This window comes from Lithobates pipiens, unplaced genomic scaffold (genome assembly GCF_037356315.1).
Source record: "Lithobates pipiens isolate NorthernLeopardFrog02 unplaced genomic scaffold, aLitPip1_a1.2 Scaffold_19, whole genome shotgun sequence".
In the NCBI taxonomy this organism is placed as follows: Eukaryota; Metazoa; Chordata; class Amphibia; order Anura; family Ranidae; genus Lithobates; species Lithobates pipiens.
In genome coordinates, this window is record NW_027507764.1 from 174309285 (window position 1) to 174329877 (window position 20593).

The following is a 20593-nucleotide window of genomic DNA, read 5'->3' on the forward strand; positions in this document are numbered from 1 at the left end:
GACTTAATGAAAGCTTACTGCAGGACCCCGAGGTCCTAGCAGAAGTGGTCAGAGAAATAGGACACTACTTCGACACCAACAGCACCCCTGACAGTGACGCGGGGTGGTATGGGAGGCCCACAAAGCAGTGATCGGGGGACCCTCATAAAACATGGCTCCAGACTAAAACAGTTGAGGAAAGAGAAACTAGAATCACTCCTCACCAAACTCCACGCCCTAGAGCTGACCCACAAGACAGCCCCGACCAGAAGCATTGGGATCTAACTCAACACCACACGTTCTCAAATAGCTGACCTCCTACAAATTCAAAGCCAAAGTAGCGTTACAGATCTGTCGGAGGAAATCATATGAATCGGGCAACAAATGCGGGAAACTCCTAGACCAGGCCTTGAAGACACAACGAATGGCATCCTACATTCCACATATCACGAACACCAATGGACAGAAAATATTACCCCAACAGATTACAAAAGGAGCTCAGAAACTATTATAGCTCACTATACAATCTAAATGCGTTACCGCCCCCACCCCACGGTATGTCGGTCTATCATGACCATGCCCACACTACCGACCGAAATACAGGAACTCCTGGAGGAACCCATCACATTAACTGATCTCTAATTAGCTTTGAAAAGTGCAACACCGGGTAAAGCTCCAGGCCTGGCGGCCTCACCACTGCTTATCACAAGACCCTACCCCCTTCCCTGGGCCAACACTTGGTAGCCCTGTACAATGGTCTTGGAACAGGGACTTCCCTTCACAGCGCCACACTGCAATCACAGATTTCGGTCATCCCTAAAGAGGGTAAAGACCGGCCCAATGTGGGAGCTACTGCCCTATTTCAATCCTAAACACCGATAAATTATTCACCAAAATTCTGGCCTTCAGACTTCAGCAACATCTCCCACAACTCATCCACCTAAACCAAGTGGGCTTTGTATCATCTAGGGAGGCTAGGGACAACACCACCAAAGTCTTCAATTTACTTCATATAGCAGCCAGTAACAAAACGCCAAGTGTATTCCTGGGTACGGACGCCGAAAAGGCATTCGACCGGGTGAACTGGTCATTTATGTTCAAGATGCTGGCACATGTGGGCCTAAGGAGCAAGATGCTAAACTGGGTGACTGTAGCTTATGCGGCGCCGTCTGCCAGGGTGAGGGCGAATGAGGTACTCTCGGAATTATTCCTGATTACGAACAGGACTAGGCAGGGATGCCCCCTCTCGCCCCTCCTAATCGCCCTGACCTGGAACCCTTCTTGTGCAACGTCCGACTGAATCCAAACATCACGGGTATAGGAGCCAATGGACCACAACATAAGATGTCTGCTTACGCGGACAAGTTCTTGTTCCCCTTCTCGAACCCTATGAAATCCCTACCGAATCTCCTGCAAGAATTTAACACCTACGGCCAACTATCCAACCTAAAGATTAACTTCACCAAATCGTAAGCTATTGGCATAGGGCTACCACAGCATCAGCTAAAGCGACTTAAGGACAGTTTCAATTTAAAATGGACGGGCGTGGCCCTGAAGTACCTAGGCACTTATGTACCCACCTTGTTATCCCAACTTTTCAAACTTAACTTTCCCCCCCTGCTGAAAACAGTACAGAAACTACTTGACGGTTGGGGCGACGGCCTGCACTCATGGCTCGGCCGATGCACCATCCTCAAAATGTCGATACTGCCCAAGTTCCTCTATCCACATACCCGGAGACTATTTTAAACGAGTTCACTCCATCTTCACTCGCTTTCTCTGGGTGGGGAAGCACCCACGCTTTAACAGGAAACTACTCTCCCTTCCAAAAGCACGCGGGGGTTTGGCCATGCCAGAGATCCGCGTATACCATGATGCAGATCACCTTAGCAGACTCCTTGACTGGTGCCGACAAAGACACCAAACTATGGACACAGTTGGAGCAGGACCAATGCGACTCAACCCTACACAGAATCCCCTGGTGCCGCGACACCTTGCCTCCTAAACTTAGACACCCCCTGACAACACAGCTAGAATATGCTCACAACTTTTGACAAACTCTGACCTCTCAACCCGTAACTCCCCCTTAAGACCCGTAATTGGGCACAATTCGAACCGGGCCTGACAGACAAGAAATTCCAAGACCTCCGAATCGCAGGTCTCTATCAAGCATCACATTTTAGCACAATGGGTAGGTGGAGGACACACAAGGAACTATCAGACCCCAATTGGCCAATATAAGCTAGACTTTATGAGAGCCCTACAACTCAGCCACTTTTTCAAGGGCCTGCCACCTCCTCCTAATGACTCACAAAGACCCCTTATGACCCTGGAGGAGCTCTGCACTGAGACAGAGGTAATCACACATACGCTCATCCCTGATTTACGCTATACGGATGGAACCACCGGGAGACTACCAATCCCCATGTCTAACCAACATGTTGGTACAGAACTCCCACTCTCCTACACAAGCTCTTCCCATCAAACAGAGGAAGGCACCCTCCTACACATATTCTGGTCCTGCCCCGACTGCGAAACTTCTGGGGAGAAGTTTGACGTATAACCCAAACATTTACAGACCGGATAATACCGGATACTCCAGCCTACTTCCTTCTACACACGACGGAAATACCGGCACGAAAGTATAGAAAATCTGTGATCCGACATACCCTGCATTCCACTTAATTGGAAGTCCCCGCATCCACTGACCATTGGTCAATGGCTACACAAAGTAGACAGACAATGTCAGTCGGATGGAGGACCTGATCCTCACCGGCCAGCACCGCCAGGAAGCATACTCCAAAACGTGGCAGGCATGGAACGCATTCAGATACTCCGATGAGGGACGTACCCTCAGAGGGTCTGACTAGACAAACTGTCCAATGAACTCTGGGTGTCCCCCTCCATATCCCCACATTCCCCCAACCCCCCCCCTTTTTCTTTTCCCTCCCCACTCTGACCCCCACCACCCCTAGAGATACTACATCACCCCCTATTCTTTCCTCTGTGTGATAAAAGGGAAAAGGTAGAAGGGGGGCTGTATCCGCAGGACCAAGGTAACCTAACACTCGTGCAGTCCTGGTGCGCCTACGCCTATCCTACACAGAAGGGGACATCTTAGTCCCAAGATAGGGTCTGTACCTGGGTGAAAACCCAAACATGGACCACCTTATATCGCTGTAATGTGGATGAAGCCTGTATCTATGTAGATGTACCATTGATTGTATAACAGCCAATGTATTATCCTGTTGCTGTGGTTCCTGTGGCCCGGTTCCTCTATCTTAAACAAACAATAAAAAAAAAAAAAAAAAAAAAAAAAAAAAAAAAAAAAATCTTTTCCCCCACAAAAAAAACATCTACAATTCAACTCTGTAAAACCCTGGTCCACAGATCACCTTTACAACTTCCATCCACAGTTCACCTCTATATCCCCAATGCGCAGCTCACCTCCACACTTCCCGTCCACAACTCACCTCTGCAGCTCCGTCTGTCCATCTGTGACCCACCTCTGCACCCCCATCTGCAAGCTCACCTCCACCCCCCACAGCTCACCTTTGCACCTGTCTGCAGTTCGCCAACAAACACCCTCAACCCCCCTTACATTCTGCAGGTCACCTCTGTAGCATTCTTCCACAGCTTTTCTCTGCAACTTCATCCCCTCCCCCATTCCCCCAACAACTATGCTTTGGGACCTTCTTCCACAGCCCCTTACCTCGGCATTCCCCATCTACATCTCACTTACATAGTTGGTCTGGTTGAAAAAACAAAAAACAGAAAAAACAGAAGTCCATCTAGTTCAAAAGAAGGAAAGAATTTAATGAAAAATAAAATAAAGATTATACAATCCCATACCCACAGCTGATCTAGGGGAAGGCAAAAAGCCTCAGCAAAGCATGACCTAATTTGCTACAGCAGTAGAAAAAAATTCCTTCCTGATCCCTCAAGCAGCAATCGGATATTCCCTGGATCAACTTTACATATAAAATGTTAGTATCCAGTTACAGTATATTATGTACATTTGGGAAAGAATCCAGGCCTTTAAAGTAAACTATTGAGCTGGAAAGAACCAGCTCTTGAGGGAGTCTATTCTACATTTTCACATCTGTTACTGTGAAGAGGCCTTTCTGTATTTGGAGATTAAATCTCTTTTCCTCCAGATGTAAAGAGTGTCCCCTTGTCCTCTGATGACCTTAACCACATCAGCCCCAGAAGGATTTACCCCTTAATGACAAGGCCATTTTTAGCGTTAATGCACTGCGTCGCTTTAACTGACATTGCATCGCAGCTGCAGCATTGGGAACATGTTATACCATATGTTCTACCCTGCAAATGGGTGGAACATGTTCCCAAAGGTGAACTTATCCTCTAAACTCTCCAGTATCTTCCCAGCTATAGAAGATAAACTAACAAGGTCTGTAATTACTTGGTAAAGACTTTGATCCATTTTCAAATATAGGTACCGCATTTGCCTTAGGCCAATACAGCGGTACTATTCCAGTCATTAAAGAGTCCCTAAAAATTATAAACAATGGCTTTGAAATGACAGATTTAAATTCTTTTAGGATCCGTGGGTGTATGCCATATGGTCCAGGTGCTTTATCCACCTATATTTAGTCTAAATATTTATGGACCATATCAATTTTGAGTCTATGTGGATCATTGGGAGCTGTGTCAATACCACCCCCATTATGGACATAAAGCTCCCTATGCTCCTTTGTTTACACAGAGCTGAAGAAGGTATTTAAAAGAAGTCCAGCCAAAGCTTGTTTGGCTGGACTTCTATGGATCACAGGAGTGAAATTTGTTTTACACTCCTGTGCGCCGTGTCACGGATATCTGGACAGACACCCCGTTGAGAGACTGAGCCGGCCACCCCCCCTCCACAGCTCAAGTGAGCGAGGAGGGGGCAGAGCAGAGAGCTGTGACCGACAGGCTACAGCTCTCTGCTCGGGGAACTGTCAGAACTGAGCGATTAGCGATGTTCGACCGTCCGGGGGTGCAGAGGAGCCGGGGGACTGATGCTGCATCCACCGAGGCAAGTACGATTCTAAAAAGAAAAAAAAAATTGACCCATACTTCTCTTTTAATAAATTTTCCGTCGCTTTGTCCCCAGTTACCCACTCCAGATTATTTTGTAAAGGGCCTACATGCTCAGACCTGACTTTTTTGCTATGCATATATCTGAAGAATTTTTGGGGCGTTTTCTCTTTTGCAATCTAATGTTTGCTAACATTTTTGAGCCCTTTATTTCCTTTTTACATATTCAATTATATTATTTGTAACATTTAACCACCTCAATACAGGGCAATTTCACCCCCTTCCTGCCCAGGCCATTTTTTAGCTGTGGCACTTTGAATGACAATTGCGCAGTCATGCAACACTGTACGCGCATTATTATTTTTTTTATCTTTTTCTTCACACAAATAGAGATTTCTTTTGGTGGTATTTAATCACTGCTGGGATTTTTATTTTTACAAAAAAAAAAGTTTGTCAGTAGATTTTGTAAATAAGTAATTTTTCTCCATCACTGATTTGCACTGATGAGCAAGCACTGACTGGCATAACTTATGGGCACTGATTGGTGGCACGTATGGGCACTGCTGGGGCTTTCCTGTAATCGGGGTACTGATCATCAGTGCCCTGATTACCTGCCCAGGTCTCCTCTGCGAGAAGATCCCGCTGATCGGCACTCCTCGCCACACACACTGTCATATGCCGTCCTCCCAGAATGAGAGCCGCACGTCCCTCCGTCATTTGACGATGGGCGGGCAGAAAGCGGTTAAGCGCTGATAGTTCCTTAAATTTGATACTTTTGAAAAACTCTTCTTTTCTTATTATTTATAGCTTTTCTAACTTTGGCCATGAGCAACATAGGTTTTATTTTTAGCCTTTAAAAACGTATTGACCACGGGAACGTATTTTGCAGTATGTTTTAAAGAATTTCCATTTCTGTTCTGTGTAATCGATGCCAATATTCCCCTCATATTCTAAGCCCTTATACACATGGTCGGACATTCCGACAACCAAATCCATCGGATTTTGCATGACTGATTTTGTCTGAAACTGTTGCATACTTCATCGTACTTAACGTGATGACGTTATTTCGTTAGGACGGGACTACGTTCAGGCTAGTAGCCAATAGCTTTGGTCTAGGAATTTGATCTGAGCATGCGTGGCACTTTGTCCGATCAGAATTCTCTACACATGATCGGACAAAGTCTGATCGGATCATGTTGTCGGAAAATTTTATAGCCCAGCTGGAAAACTTGGTCCGTTGGATACTCCTACGGAAACAGTCCGATGGAGCCCACACACAGTCGGATTATGCGACAACACGGTCCTATCAGACATTGTTCATCGGAATGTCCGACTGTGTGTACAAGGGCTAAGTCTTGGAGAGCAGCCCTCTTATTTGGAGGTTTTGCTCTCTTAGGCTAGGTTCACACTATTGCGATGCGGGAACGCCGCGAATCCGCGGCGTTTTCCCGCATCGCATACCTCCCGCCGGCAGTTCACACTGCCCTATGCGGACGGCTGGGGGTGTCAATGTTATGTTAATGACACCCCCAGATCCGTCGGCATATCGCAGTGCGATCTGCCGACTCGCACAGGAATCGGATCGCATGGTGTGAACCCCCATGCGATCCGATTCCGTTGCGGACCCAAAAAAGGGTCCTGTGCGAGTTTGCTGCGGGACAGCTGCGAGTTCAGCCATACTATCTGTATGGCTGAACTCGCAGTGCTACGGAGATCGGATGTGATTTGCTGTGCGAATCACATCCGGATCTCCCCCCGCAGCAGTGTGAACCCAGCCTAAAAGTTAAGTGTTTTTATCTTCCCAGTCTGTGCTTGTTGAATACAGCGGACATTAAATGAAAACATGTAATGGTCACTGCTACCCAGATTTTCTTTTATATGAACATTAGTAATAGGCTCTGCATGGTTTGAGATTACCAGGTTCAGCAGAGCATCATTCCTAGTTGGCGCCTCTATGAACTGGACATTAAATTGTCTTGTAATAGGTTTTAAAATGTTTGCCCTTTAACTGCACCTGCAGTGCCATTACTCCAGTCAATCCAGGTAGATACAATTATCTATTATCACTGTCCCAGCCCTTTCTATCTGTGCAAGGAGCCGAGTTTCCACATTAACACTGGGTGACCTGTAACAAACTCCAATGATTACCTTTGTATAGGGGTGCAACGGATCAAAAAAAAAAAAACTCATGGATCGGATAATTTTTCGGATCAGCAAATAATTGAATTTGCAAAAACCTGTGAAAATTCCACCACCATATAGTCCCCACTGTAATATCCACAATCTCCCCCACTGTAATATTGGCCGAGTATGGCTGGGCATTGCCGAGTATGGCTGGGCATTGCCGAGTATGGCTGGGCATTGCCGAGTATGGCTGGGCATTGCCGAGTATGGCTGGGCATCGCCAGGGTGTTGGCGAGTATTGTCTGGGTATGGCAGAGTACTGGCAGAGTATTGGCAGAGTACTGGCAGAGTATTGGCAGGGTACTGGCAGAGTATTGGCAGGGTACTGCAGAGTATTGGCAGGGTACTGCAATTGTCACAGAGCAGCGCTGTGGGCATTAGAGATCCAGCCCACAGTGCTGCTTCCATCTGATCTCTCCACTCCACTGTACAGATCAGTACACCGAGGGAAGAGAGGAACCGGCATCATTACATGACGCCAGTTTGCTTACAAGTGATTGCTCCATCATTTGATGGAGCGATCACATTGTAAATGGCCGCCGGGTGTACCAAGATGACCGCTGCTCCGGAGCTAGGCTGAAGCCATGGCCTTTCCTAAGGCCAAGGCAGGGGAGCGCTCTCCGGATCGCGGGGTGTGCCGATCCGAACATTTGACCCGTTCGGATCAGTGATGATCCGTTGCACCCCTACCTTTGTAGTATGCACACCCATGTGCAGTTCCACCCATAATGCTTTAGCCTCACACTCTCCAACTTGGTCCTCATTCACAATCACTTTGACATTACTTTTTACATAGAGACAGATACCGTCACCTTTCCTCTTTACCATGTCTCTCTGAAAGAGAGCATAGCCAGGAATATTAAATAGCCTGGTCATGTGAAAAATAAAGCCAATATTAGGCAATACTAATTAATTCATAGTTCTCTTCATACACCGAAGCTTTCAACTCACCTATTTTGCTTGGCCAACTTCTGGCATTGGTGAACACACACTTTAATCCATTGTCACATTTTGCTCACAAATTTTGCATATTTCATCTTTTAGTACAAATAGTACCATTTCTAATGGTTGTTTGTAACATGGGAACCTTATAACCTGCCATAGCCCTCCCTCCATCTTTTTCCATTTCACCCACCTATAGGGACTGACCCTGTCTGCCCTATTGTAATCCAATTCTCCCTCCCCCCTCAATCCTAGCTTAAATACTCCTCCAGCGCGTCCCATATAACACTTCCTCAGGCACAGCAGACCCCCTTCTATTTAGGTGCAAACCATCTTTAGCATATAGGTTGTACCCCAATGAAAATTCAACCCAGTGCTTTAAAAAAAAAAAAACAATCCTTCCTTCTTACAGCAGGTCTTTAGCCATGCATTCAATTCTCTAATCTCCCCTTGTCTTTCCTGTGTTGCACATGGCACAGGCAAGATTTCAGAGAATATCACCTTGGGGGTCCTTCTCTTCAGTTTGCAGCCTAGTTCTTTAAAATGATTCTTAAGAAGCCTCCACCTTCCATGTATTCTGTCATTGGTTCCAATATGGACAAAGACAACTGGGTCATGTCCAGCCCCTGCCAGTAAGTTATCAACCTGGTCTACCACATGCTGAACCCTGACACCAGGGAGACAGCAATCCATTTGGTTGAGGCGATCCTGGTGACAAATTATTCTATCAGTCCTTCTAATTATAGAATCCCCTATAACCACAACTGTCTAGGCCTTCCTGCATTACCCCCCACCCCTACTAGATGGGCTGCACTCCCAACTGTTACAGGTAGCATCTACTCCTGCACCTCTCCTCGGCTCTGACCTCTACACACCCACCACCATCTTTCCCCTTCCACCACCTTTTACAGGCTTACCTTTGCAAAAAGTATCTTTCAGAAGCCAGCCAGCTTATAGTACCTCATGCAGTTGCAGTTTATTTACCCACACAGTGCACACTCATTTGTGGCTCTGCCTCTTTCACTTATAGCAGCAGTTAGATCATCCAGCGGGGCATCTGAAGCAGGAATAGCTGCATGAGCTGTCAGGAGAGGTAGGCTGTCACTTGTAAACACAGAGCCAGTCTTTAGTGTTTACAACTGACAGTAGAGAGCAGCCAGAGGTGGCAGAACAGAGTTCCACCATGTTCTAGCTCAGAAAAAGCCCTGGCCATAACATTATGACTACTGACAAGTAAATTGACTATTATAATCTTGTTACAAAGGCATCTGGAAGTGGGTTGGATATATTAGGCAGCAAGTGAACATGTTGTCCATGAAGTTGATGCGTTGAAAGCAAGAAAAAAATAAATAAATAAATAAAAAAAGGGGGGGGCAAGCGTAAGGATTTGAGCAACTTTGACAAGGACCAAATTGTAATGGCTAAATGACTAGATCAGAACATCCCCAAAACTGTAGCTCTTGTGGGTTGTTTCCAGTCTGCAGTGCTCTGGACCTACCAAAAGTGGTCCAAGGAAGGAAACCTGGTGAACTGGCAAAGGGGTCATTCAAGGCCATCAGCCATGACTTATTGATGCATGTGTGGAGCAAAGGCCAGCTCGTGTCGTCCAATTCAATACAAGAGCAACTGTAGCTCAAATTGCTGAAAAGGTTAATGCTGGTTCTGAAATATGTCAGACCTCACAGTCTGATGCAGTTTGCTGCATATGGGGGTGCTTAGCTGCAGACCTGTCAGGGTGCCCATGTTGACCCTTGTCCACAGCCAAAAGAGCCAACAATGGACAAATAAGCATAAAAAGTGGACTACAGAGTAATGGAAGAAGGTGGCCTGGCCTGATGAATAAAAAAATGGTTTGAGGAACTCAACAAGGAGATCAAGGTGTTGGCCTCGAACATCTAAGGGGTGTGCTGGAAAAACAAGTTTGATCTATGGAGGCTCATCTTTCAACTTATAGAACTTCCTATCTTCAGAGGTCTAGTAGCGCTGTCCATGCCTCAGCGGGTTATAGTGGGTGGCCATATAATTATGGACAATTGGTGTATATGGGCTTACTAATTAGCCCCTGCACTCTGTGTCCCAATCCCTGGCAATCGGGACTTTAAACTTCAAGGTTGGCCTGGTCTGCCATTAGTCAAAAGGACTGCCCATTGCATTGAAGACCCAACAAATATGCTTGGGAGACAGAGGAATCAAGTTCAACAAAGGAAAAGTGAGATTTGCATACATCTTCTGTCTGTACCTTTGGACCTACATAATTTTAAATGTACAGTTTTTACTAAAAAAATTACATCAGCTTATGCGTTTTTATCATATTCTTAGTCTGGACTTAGTCTGATTTGCTCAGAGTTGAAACAGGATTATGTTATTAAACCTGTCTGAGGGTTTCTAACAAGGCAAAGTAAGCATGACCTGCATCAAATCATTATGACAAGACAATCATAATATAACAAATTTCCATTTCTTTTAAAGGATCGGCCTTAAAAAAATGTTAGAAAATACTTACTTGCAGAGCTGGGTGACCCAAAGCCAGTGGTGGATGATCCAAATGGGTTCTTGTTGGCAGCTTCCTGGCTGGGTTTACCACCAAGACCGCTAAAGAAACCACCACCCGTACTATTGCTGCTTGAGCCAAAAAGCCCACCACTGGTGGAAGACGCCTGCAAAGAACAAAAAATAAAATAAATAATAATAATAAGATGATCAACAGAGAGATCTGTGTTTTAGGCAACGTGTCAGCATAGATTAAACCCTACACTCAATAGATATTTTCTGTTTTGGGTGTTGCTTGAGCTTCCACAAAGTTTCGACTACTGACTAGAACACTTATGAGAATCTTCTACTCCAACATCGGCATCGCTGGCTGGGGCTCTCGGACTCATACCAACACCAGCTTAAAGCTGGGTTACACACGTACCAAAATTTGGCCCATTCAGCAGGAACTGACTGAATTTCAATCTGTGTGTAGCCCTTTCTGTTCAACAACAGCTGATAATTAAAATGGGCTTCTGTCGAACAGTCCTGCTGGAAAACCAGCATTTCATCAGCTACTGCAGTGCTGATCCGTGTATTCACCGCTGTCAAAATACAATAGCACAGCAAGGGAGATCCCCACATCCACATTGCTTGGGTGGACGCAGGAATCAGGTTTTGTTTTTTCCATTCAGCCCACTGGTTGAGCAAAAAAACAAACAAACCCCAAAAACAAACAAACACACAACAGTGGGCACCCAGTTTACTAAATTTAAAATAGATTCTAATTTAAAATCAACTAGAAATGTATGGTTCAGTCTTTAGCTCCCTGCTTTTGAACCCAAGCTTCTTTGGTGTTTGGTATGTGGTCATTGGACTATCAGGGAGTAGTCAGAGGTGGGAGTGCTGATTTTCTAGAGATGTAAAAGCAGTAGTCTCTACCCGGAAAAAAAAAGGCGGTAGTCTAACAGTCTTATGTAACATGTTCACTGTCTGTCTTGTACAGCAATGTTTCTCAATCCCTGGGCTGCAGTTTGACAGCAATGGAAGGCGGCAGGAGAGACAAGCTGTTGTAATGAGTGGTAAAGGCGTTGGGAGAAGTGCTGTGCCTTTTGTTGCCTGTATATGGATGCCAATGTTGGAAGAGAGAAGGAGGGGTGGGCACGCAGTGGATGCCAGCATAAGGGAGAGACACACACTGGTCCCCAGTGTAAGGGATGGTGCAAAGGGGGGGGGGGGGGGGGGGGGGCTGGGGAGACGCACTTACCCCTGGTGCAAAGGGGAGACAAGCTGGCTGCCGGCGCAAAGGGCAGGGGGGAGACACGCTGGCCGCCGGCGCAAGGGGGAGGGGGGAGACACGCTGGCCGCCGGCGCAAAGGGCAGGGGGGAGACACGCTGGCCGCCGGCGCAAAGGGCAGGGGGGAGACACGCTGGCCGCCGGCGCAAAGGGCAGGGGGGAGACACGCTGGCCGCCGGCGCAAAGGGCAGGGGGGAGACACGCTGGCCGCCGGCGCAAAGGGCAGGGGGGAGACACGCTGGCCGCCGGCGCAAAGGGCAGGGGGAAGACACGCTGGCCGCCGGCGCAAAGGGCAGGGGGGGAGACACGCTGGCCGCCGGCGCAAAGGGCAGGGGGGGAGACACGCTGGCCGCCGGCGCAAAGGGCAGGGGGGGAGACACGCTGGCCGCCGGCGCAAAGGGGGGGGGGGAGACACGCTGGCCACCGGCGCAAAGGGGAGGGGGGGAGACACGCTGGCCACCGGCGCAAAGGGGAGGGGGGGGAGACACGCTGGCCACCGGCGCAAAGGGGAGGGGGGGAGACACGCTGGCCACCGGCGCAAAGGGGAGGGGGGGAGACACGCTGGCCACCGGCGCAAAGGGGAGGGGGGGAGACACGCTGGCCACCGGCGCAAAGGGGAGGGGGGGAGACACGCTGGCCACCGGTGCAAAGGGGAGGGGGGGAGACACGCTGGCCACCGGTGCAAAGGGGAGGGGGGGAGACACGCTGGCCACCGGCGCAAAGGGGAGGGGGGGAGACACGCTGGCCACCGGCGCAAAGGGGAGGGGGGAGACACGCTGGCCACCGGCGCAAAGGGGAGGGGGAGACACGCTGGCTGCTACCGCAAAAGGGAGGGGAAGACAGGCTGATCACTAATGAAAGGGATACACTGACCACCTATTATGGGGACACACTGAGTGCTGATCACCAATGTAAGGGCCTCCAGTATAAGGTGGCATGACGATCATCTGTGTACAGGGGAATGTGGAGTGAAGGTAGCATACTGAGCAACATCCTAAGTGTACACTTAACACCTGGTCACTGCCCTCTGAGCAATTACATAGTCCTGACCACTGCAGTCTGACTGTGGCACGATATGTGGTATGTTGTACATTACACAGTCCTGACTGCTGCACCGTATACTCCACATAATCCGATCTACATGGGGCATGGAATCTTTTAGAAAGAATTTACTAGGACCTGGTCTCACAAAAGATAACAATATTCTACCGCATGTCTTCACCACACTTGTCATATCTATAGTTTTTGACAGTTCCCTCTATCAATTTTGCAGTCTCTGAAAGTCTTGTGAAGAATTACATTTTCTCATTATGTGCGGCTCTTTGGCAACATCAGGGGTCACAACTGAAGTCCCCTAAACCTTGAAACTTGACAACACCTGCTCTAGCCGATTCTTCATACAGACAACTCACTAAGATGCTGTGGTCAGCAGACTGTAAAACAGATTGGTCGGATATTGGGATGAGATATTCCCACTGGAGTCTCCAAAGCCAATAAAAAACTGAGGAGAGAATAACACACTGGCAAAAAAAACTTTAAGAGCAACCCATTTGAACCTTGACTCTATAAAGGCACCTGCATATACACACAAAAAAACAAAACAATAGATACCTGTCCAAAGACATTTGCGTTGCCACTTTGTGATTGGCCAAATACTGATCCAGTGGAATTGGAGCCAAATGCTAAAAAGTAAAAGCAAAAAAAAGATTGCATTTAAAGATATTCTTTTTTATTTCTTAATTTCACTGCAATTAAACTCTTAAAGAGGTTCAAAGCCACAGACATCACTTCCAAGTTTAGAAGGACAAATAAGTAATGAAGGAAATGCCCACCTGATGGTTGCGCAAAGCTGAATGCAGAAGATGACGTCGTCGTCGTTGTAGATGAGCTTGCACTGCCGAAAACAGGAGCACTTTGCCCAAATGTGGAACCCTGGCCAAAAACTGGGGTGCTGCTCTGTCCAAATAGGCCTCCAGAAGTGGATGCATTGTTGCCGGTTGATGGTTGCCCAAATGAGAATGAACTTGCACTGCTCGTGTTTGCAGACGCTCCAAACAGGCTGCCACCACTACTGGTTGCAGCAGTTGAAGCAGGAGCCTGTCCAAAGGCTGGTTGGGATCCAAAGGCGGATGGTGCAAAGGAGAAGCTGCTAGCAGAGCTAGCTGGGGCTTTCCAAAGTGATGCCGTTTGACCAAAGGTAGGCTGTCCGAAGCCTCCACCACCATCTGCTGATCCAAAACCTGGTGTGCCAAAGCCAGAAGTAGTAATCCCAGATGTGGTTGTTGACGTATTGCTTGGCTGACCAAACAGAGTACCTGTACTAGGTGCTGGTGCCTGGCCAAATAGAGAACCAGCTGTTGTTGCAGTAGGTGCAGTTGCTTCTGGTGGTTGGCCAAAAGAAGAGGCTGTTGCAGTAGACCCTGCAGATGCAGACGTGACCGGGGTGCTGGTAGGACCCAATGTAGGAGCTGATGTAACCAACACTGGAGTCTTAGAAGAAGGTCCTTCAGAGGTGGCGGCTGCAGGAGGAGACAAATGACTGATTGATGTAGGTGTGGAAGTGATGGGGACATTTAGATTGGAGCTCGCTGTGGTTGAAAAAACGGAAACTGGTGTATTTGTCTTAGCAACTGTAGGTATTACAGCAGGAACTGTGGCCATTGTTCTTTCAGTCGTTGAAATAGTTTGTGCAGAAGCAGGCTCCTTACTACTCTCTGTTGCGGCAGTAAGCAATGCTTGCAGCTGGGGAGGGAGAACCACCGGCTCATTCAATGGTTTTTCAGGTGCTGGTTGTTTGGCCTCCACAGGTGTGGAGCTGGGTACAGGTGTAGGCAGTGAAGCAGAAACTGTTGTTGTAGGAGTCTGAAGTGATGTTGAAGGAGCTATGAAACCACCAAAAGGCAGAGAGGATGCAACTTGTGTCGTGGACGAAACTTCAGTTTCAGAAGTTGTAGTGGCTGGTGTTGTAAATGAGAAGTTTTGCTTAATGCCAGTAGAATTAAACACACCAGCTATCCCAGGGTTTGTTAATTTCATATTACCAAACATGGTTGAAGAGCTGCTTGCTGTTGAAGCTGGTTCTACAGGTTTTGAAGGCTGAAATCCTCCAATGCCTGTCAAAGGAGCACCACCTGAAATTTTTACTGGCTGTATTGATGGAGTGACTTTAGGAGGCTCTGTCTTTGGTACGTCTTCTGCTTGACCGACCCTCAGTCCTGAAAAACTGCCCAAAGTCTCTCCTCCAGTGAAGGTCTGTGCAGATGCCATGCCTACACCAGTGGATTGTGATGTAGTAAGTGGAGGAGCTTGGGCAGATGTTGATTTAGCACTTGTAGAATCTGAGGGGCTAGCAGTGGAGATACCAGTGGCTGGCTTAGGGGGGCCAAAAGCAAAGTTTGCTTCTGTTCCAAGGCCAAAGTGGAACTTGTTCCCATTGTTGTTAATAAAAGGGGTTGGCAGGCTAGCGTCCTTTACTGAAACAACAAATACAAAAAAGTTTACTTGCGTGTGCAATTATAAAAAATGTTTTACTATATAATTAAAAAAAAAGGTACACAATAATGGAAACAAATCAGGTATGGTTATTTAAAGTGATTCTAAAAGAAAGATTTTTTTTTTTTTTTTTTATAAAACATGTTATATTTGCCTGCTTTGTGCAATGGTTTTGCACAGAGTAGCCCCGATCCTCTTTTTGGGTCCCCAGCCGGAGGTCTTGGCTCCTCCCCTCTGCCCCGAGTGCCCAAGGTAGCAAACCTGTAGTTGTCCATTTACACAAAGAGCACCCCCACGCTCTCCTCATTGACTCACTGGCTGTGATTTACAGCAGTGGGAGCCATTGACTCCTGCTGCTGTCTGAGCCATTAAAGGGTTTGTAAAAACAGAAGGTTTTTTTTATCGTAATGCATTCTATGCATTAAGATAAAAAGCCTTCTCTGTTCAGCAGCCCACCTAACACTTACCTAAGGTGCCTCTCTGTCTAGAGATGTCCACGAGAGTCTCAGCCGCCTGATATTCTCCTTCATGATTGGCTGAGACACAGCAGCAGTGCAATTGGCTCCCGCTACAGTCAATGTCAGGTAGCCAATCAGGGGAGAGAGGGCGCGGAGCCGGGTCAGGGCTCCATGTCTCAATGTACACAGGGAGCTGTAACTCGGCGGTAGCAAGCTGATTGCTGTGGGTGCACTGAACAGAAGCACAGAAGAGGGACCCGAGAAGAGGAAGATCCGGGCTGCTCTGTGCATATCCACTACAACAGAGCAGGTAAGTATAACATGTTTGTCATTTTTTTTATAGGAAAAAAAAAACCAAGACTTTACAATCTCTTTAAGGAGAGAGAAACCCAGGAGAGACGCTGGTTTCATGCACACCTGTGGATCAAGATGGGGCTCGGGTAAGTAAAGTAGATATTTATGCAGCACATACCACACTGAAATCTCAATCAGTGTTATCAGCCCAGTTCAGTTCTCCTCTGAACTAAAAAAAAAAAAAAAAAAAAAAAAAAAAAAAAAAAAACACCTCACCCCATATTATGCAGATAAGAAGGGTATGTGTTCTGTAGTCCTAACACACCTCCTTATCCTAGGGGGAACACTTTTTCATCACAGAGTGGATTCAGGGAACTTGGTTACCCTGGTACAGGAAGTGTGTTACTCTCAGGATCACCAGGTAAAAATAAAAGGAAACAAAAGCCAGAGGGAAAAGAAATTTGAATGCAGCCACTACATTTAAGGACTGGTAAGCTACACTATTTCTGGCTAGGAAGCTTATTGCTAGGAAATGGCTATCTTACAACGGCGCCCACACAGTCGGAATGGATTGTGTCAGTGAATGATTCTCTTATCAGAGAACAACTCGTGTACCAACCAAAGGACTGGTAATCTGCAATATAATAGGATTTTTGCACATACTGTAAAATCCTTCTCTTGGAGTCTATTGAGGAACACAGAAAGTATTTCCCCTTCAGATTACACTGCTGGCTACAGGATTGGACACTGGCAAACAAAAAGACTGCAGGCCAGCCCAGGATAACCCTTTTTACTACCAGTGCGCCTCAGTTTTGAAGTAAAGCAGTACCAAGAACACGATTATAAACATGGAGGGGTGAGACCTGTCTCCCGCAATGGACTCCAATAAAAAGATTATTTTTGGTGAGTACAAAAAAAAAAAATCCGGTTTTCTTTTTCGTCTATTGAGGGACACAGGGAGTCTTTCACCTTCAGGACATCAAAAAGCAGTCCATCTGTGGACAGCACAGAAAAACACACTAACAAGCCCCCAAAAACAACAGAGAGCTGTCTGCAGCTTAATGAGCTTCCCGAAGGAGCTTGTGCTCCAAGCTGGCATCAAGAGAGACCACAAAATCCACCTGGTTGAATTTAGAAAATGTGTGAACAGAAGATCAGGTAGTAGTAAATCTGGGAAATAGTTGCTTGATGCCAAAAAGCCAAAGAAGCAATCAAAGACAAAACCAGAGAAATTTCCCAGCTCAACTCACCAACCAGTCTGCTTACCAACCGAATTAACCTGTCTAACAGTATGTGTTAAAAATTAACTGCAGTCTTAACTCTTGTAAATTTATGAGAGTCTCCAACCGTGAGAGCACATGCATTCTAATGAATAGAGGGCCGGTGGGCCTCAAGGTATCCCAGTCCTCAAAGGCACAGGGGCACAATGGACACCCAGCACAATGGCTGGTTTCGTCTTGCATGCGTTGCCCTTCCATGTGCTCCTTGCTGTGAAGGCCAGTCATAGATTGGAGCAGGGGCCATATGTTTGTTACTGATGCAATATACAGTGGGGCAAAAAAGTATTTAGTCAGCCATCAATTCTGCAAGTTCTCCCACTTAAAAAGATGAGGGAGGCCTGTAATTGTCATCATAGGTATACCTCAACTATGAGAGACAAAATGTGGAAACAAATTCAGACAATCACATTGTCCGATTTTTGAAAGAATTTATTTGCAAATTATGGTGGAAAATAAGTATTTGGTCACCTACAAACAAGCAAGATTTCTGACTCTCACAGACCTGTATCTTCTTCTTTAAGAGGCTCCTCTATCCTCCACTCACTACCTGTAGTAATGGCACCTGTTTGAGGTTGTGGACAGGTGTCTTATACTGACAGCAAGTTCAAAGTCACACGCCAAACTCCACTATTGCGAAGATCAAAGAGCTGTCGAAAGACACCAGAAACAAAATTGTAGACCTGCACCAGGCTGGGAAGACAATCTGCAATAGGCAAGCAGCTAGGTGTGAAGAAATCAACCATGGGAGCAATAATTAGAAAATGGAAGACATACAAGACCACTGATAATCTCCCCCGATCTGGGGCTCCACACAAGATCTCACCCCTTGGGGTCAAAATGATCACAAGAACGGTGAGCAAAAATCCCAGAACCACATGGAGGGACCTACTGAATGATCTGCAGAGAGCTGGGACCAACGTAACAAAGGCTACCATCAGTAACACACTACGCAGCCAGGGACTCAGATCCTGCAGTGCCAGACGTGTCCCCCTGCTTAAGCCAGTACATGTCCGGGCCCGTCTGAGGTTTGCTAGAGAGCATTTGGATGATCCAGAAGAGGATTGGGAGAGTGTCATATGGTCAGATGAGACCAAAGAAGAACTGTTTGGTAGAAACACAACTCGTCGTATTTGGAGGAGAGAGAATGCTGAGTTGCAACCAAAGAACACCATACCTACTGTGAAGCATGGGGGTGGCAACATCATGCTTTGGGGCTGTTTCTCTGCAAAGGGAACAGGACGACTGATCCGTGTACATGAAAGAATGAATGGGGCCATGTATCATGAGATTTTGAAAGCAAACCTCATCACGTCTCTCATAGTTGAGGTACACCTATGATGACATTTACAGGCCTCTCTCATATTTTTAAGTGGGAGAACTTGCACAATTGGTGGCTGACTAAATACTTTTTTGCCCCACTGTAGGTAAGGGGACACACTGGACACCTTTTGCTGCCATTGTGCTATGCGCTGGGTGTCCAGTGTGCCCCTGTGACTTTAAGGACTGGGCTACCTCCAGGCCCACCTGCCCTCTATCTATCCATTAGGCTTAACGTACACAGGATGTTTTTACAACCTCTCCTGAACGATTTAACTTGACAGATAGTAACGCACATTTAAAACGTCAATTTTGGTGCGTTTACATACCGCGTTTGTGTTTAGAAGCGTTTGAAAAAATATATATATATTTTTTCCCCCAAAATAGCCAAAAATGGAAAAACACCTGTAAACTAAATGCACATTTAGAAGTGTTTGGAATGCCTCTAAACTCAGCGTCTGAACTCATTTTTTTGCTTTCCAAAAAAGGCCTCTAAACTCAATTGCCTAAAAACGACATTAAACGAACCTGTGCACATGTACACAAGATAACATTGGATGAGTTCAGGGGAAGCTGAAAAAAAGCAGCCAACTGCCTCTGAACATCCGTTTACCAGCATCAGTGTACACGAGGCCTTAGAATGCATGTGCTCCCACTGTGCAAGTTTACAAGGGTTAGGACTGCATAACACAGGGTGCCGTGAAAGGGCCCTTCAGCTTACTCATACGTTTGCAAATGTGTGCCAACTAAACCCCTGTTTTTAAACGCATACTGTTAAACAGGTTAAAGCGGTAGTAAACGCGCAATTATTTTTTTTTTTTAAACCTGCAAAGCAAAAGGCATAATGAGCTAGTATGCACCGCATACTAGCTCATTATGAAATACTTACCTTAGAACGAGGCCCCGACATCTGGCCCGATCCACGCCGAGGGAGCGGACATGCTCCCTCGGCGTTTCTTCCGGGTATCGCGGCTCCGGCGCTGTGAGTGGCCAGAGCCGCGATATCATCACTCCCGCGCATGCTCGCGGGAGATTTCATTCCGGCTGGCCGGCCACTGCCGGATTTTCAGGCCGAGAATCCCCTTGTGCGCATGCGCCGCTGCAGTCAGCGGCGCATACCGAGGGGAATATCTCCTAAACCGTACAGGTTTAAGAAATTTTTTTCTTACCTACAGGTAAGCCTTATTATAGGCTTTCCTGTAGGTAAAAGTTAAAAATTTGAGTATACAATCACTTTAATTTGGTTGGTAAGCAGACTGGTTGGTGAGTTAAGCTGGGAAATTTCTCTGGTTTTGTCTTGCATGCGTTGCCCCTCCATGTGCTCCTTGCTGTGAAGGCCAGTTATAGATGGGGGCAGGGGCCATTTGTTTGTTATTTAGTAGAGTGTACCTGGACAGGAAAGGGTAGAAATCAAGACTATAAGCTTAGATGATGGCCTGTATGAGCCACCTAGAAATGGCGTAAACAGAAACCAGTGCACCTTTACGGGGACCATCCAGCATGACAAATAAGGAATCAGTCTTTCTGAAAGCAGTGGCTGAGACACAGACCCTCACAGCCCTAACCACATCTAGACAATGAAAGATCATTTCATTTTTAGTGAACTGGAGCCTGGACAGAGGAATGGAAGAATGGTCATGTTGAGGTGAAATTCAGAAACCACTGTGCTGGGTCCTAGGCTCTCAACATCACCATGTTAATATGCAAAACCCCAAAATGTTCCTTGCAGGATATGATCACCAGTTTAGACACGTGCCTCGCTGAGAGATGGCTACAGGAAAGACCACATTTTGGGTGAAAGTAAAGGGTTAAGTCTCTAAGGGGCTCAAACAGGGGTTTCTGAA

General features: G+C 46.7%; 1 protein-coding gene across 2 annotated transcripts in view; it reads right to left on the minus strand.

The window, feature by feature from the left end:
- NUP214 (nucleoporin 214) overlaps window positions 1-20593 on the minus strand; it is a 187386-nt gene that overhangs the window by 46629 nt on the left and 120164 nt on the right. For both annotated transcript variants that reach the window (XM_077491484.1, XM_077491485.1), the window contains exons 29-31: window positions 13741-15381; window positions 13520-13590; window positions 10646-10799 (exon numbers count right to left, since the gene is read on the minus strand). In XM_077491484.1, the coding sequence (XP_077347610.1) occupies window positions 10646-10799; window positions 13520-13590; window positions 13741-15381 (1866 nt within the window). The remainder of the gene's footprint in view (window positions 1-10645; window positions 10800-13519; window positions 13591-13740; window positions 15382-20593) is intronic.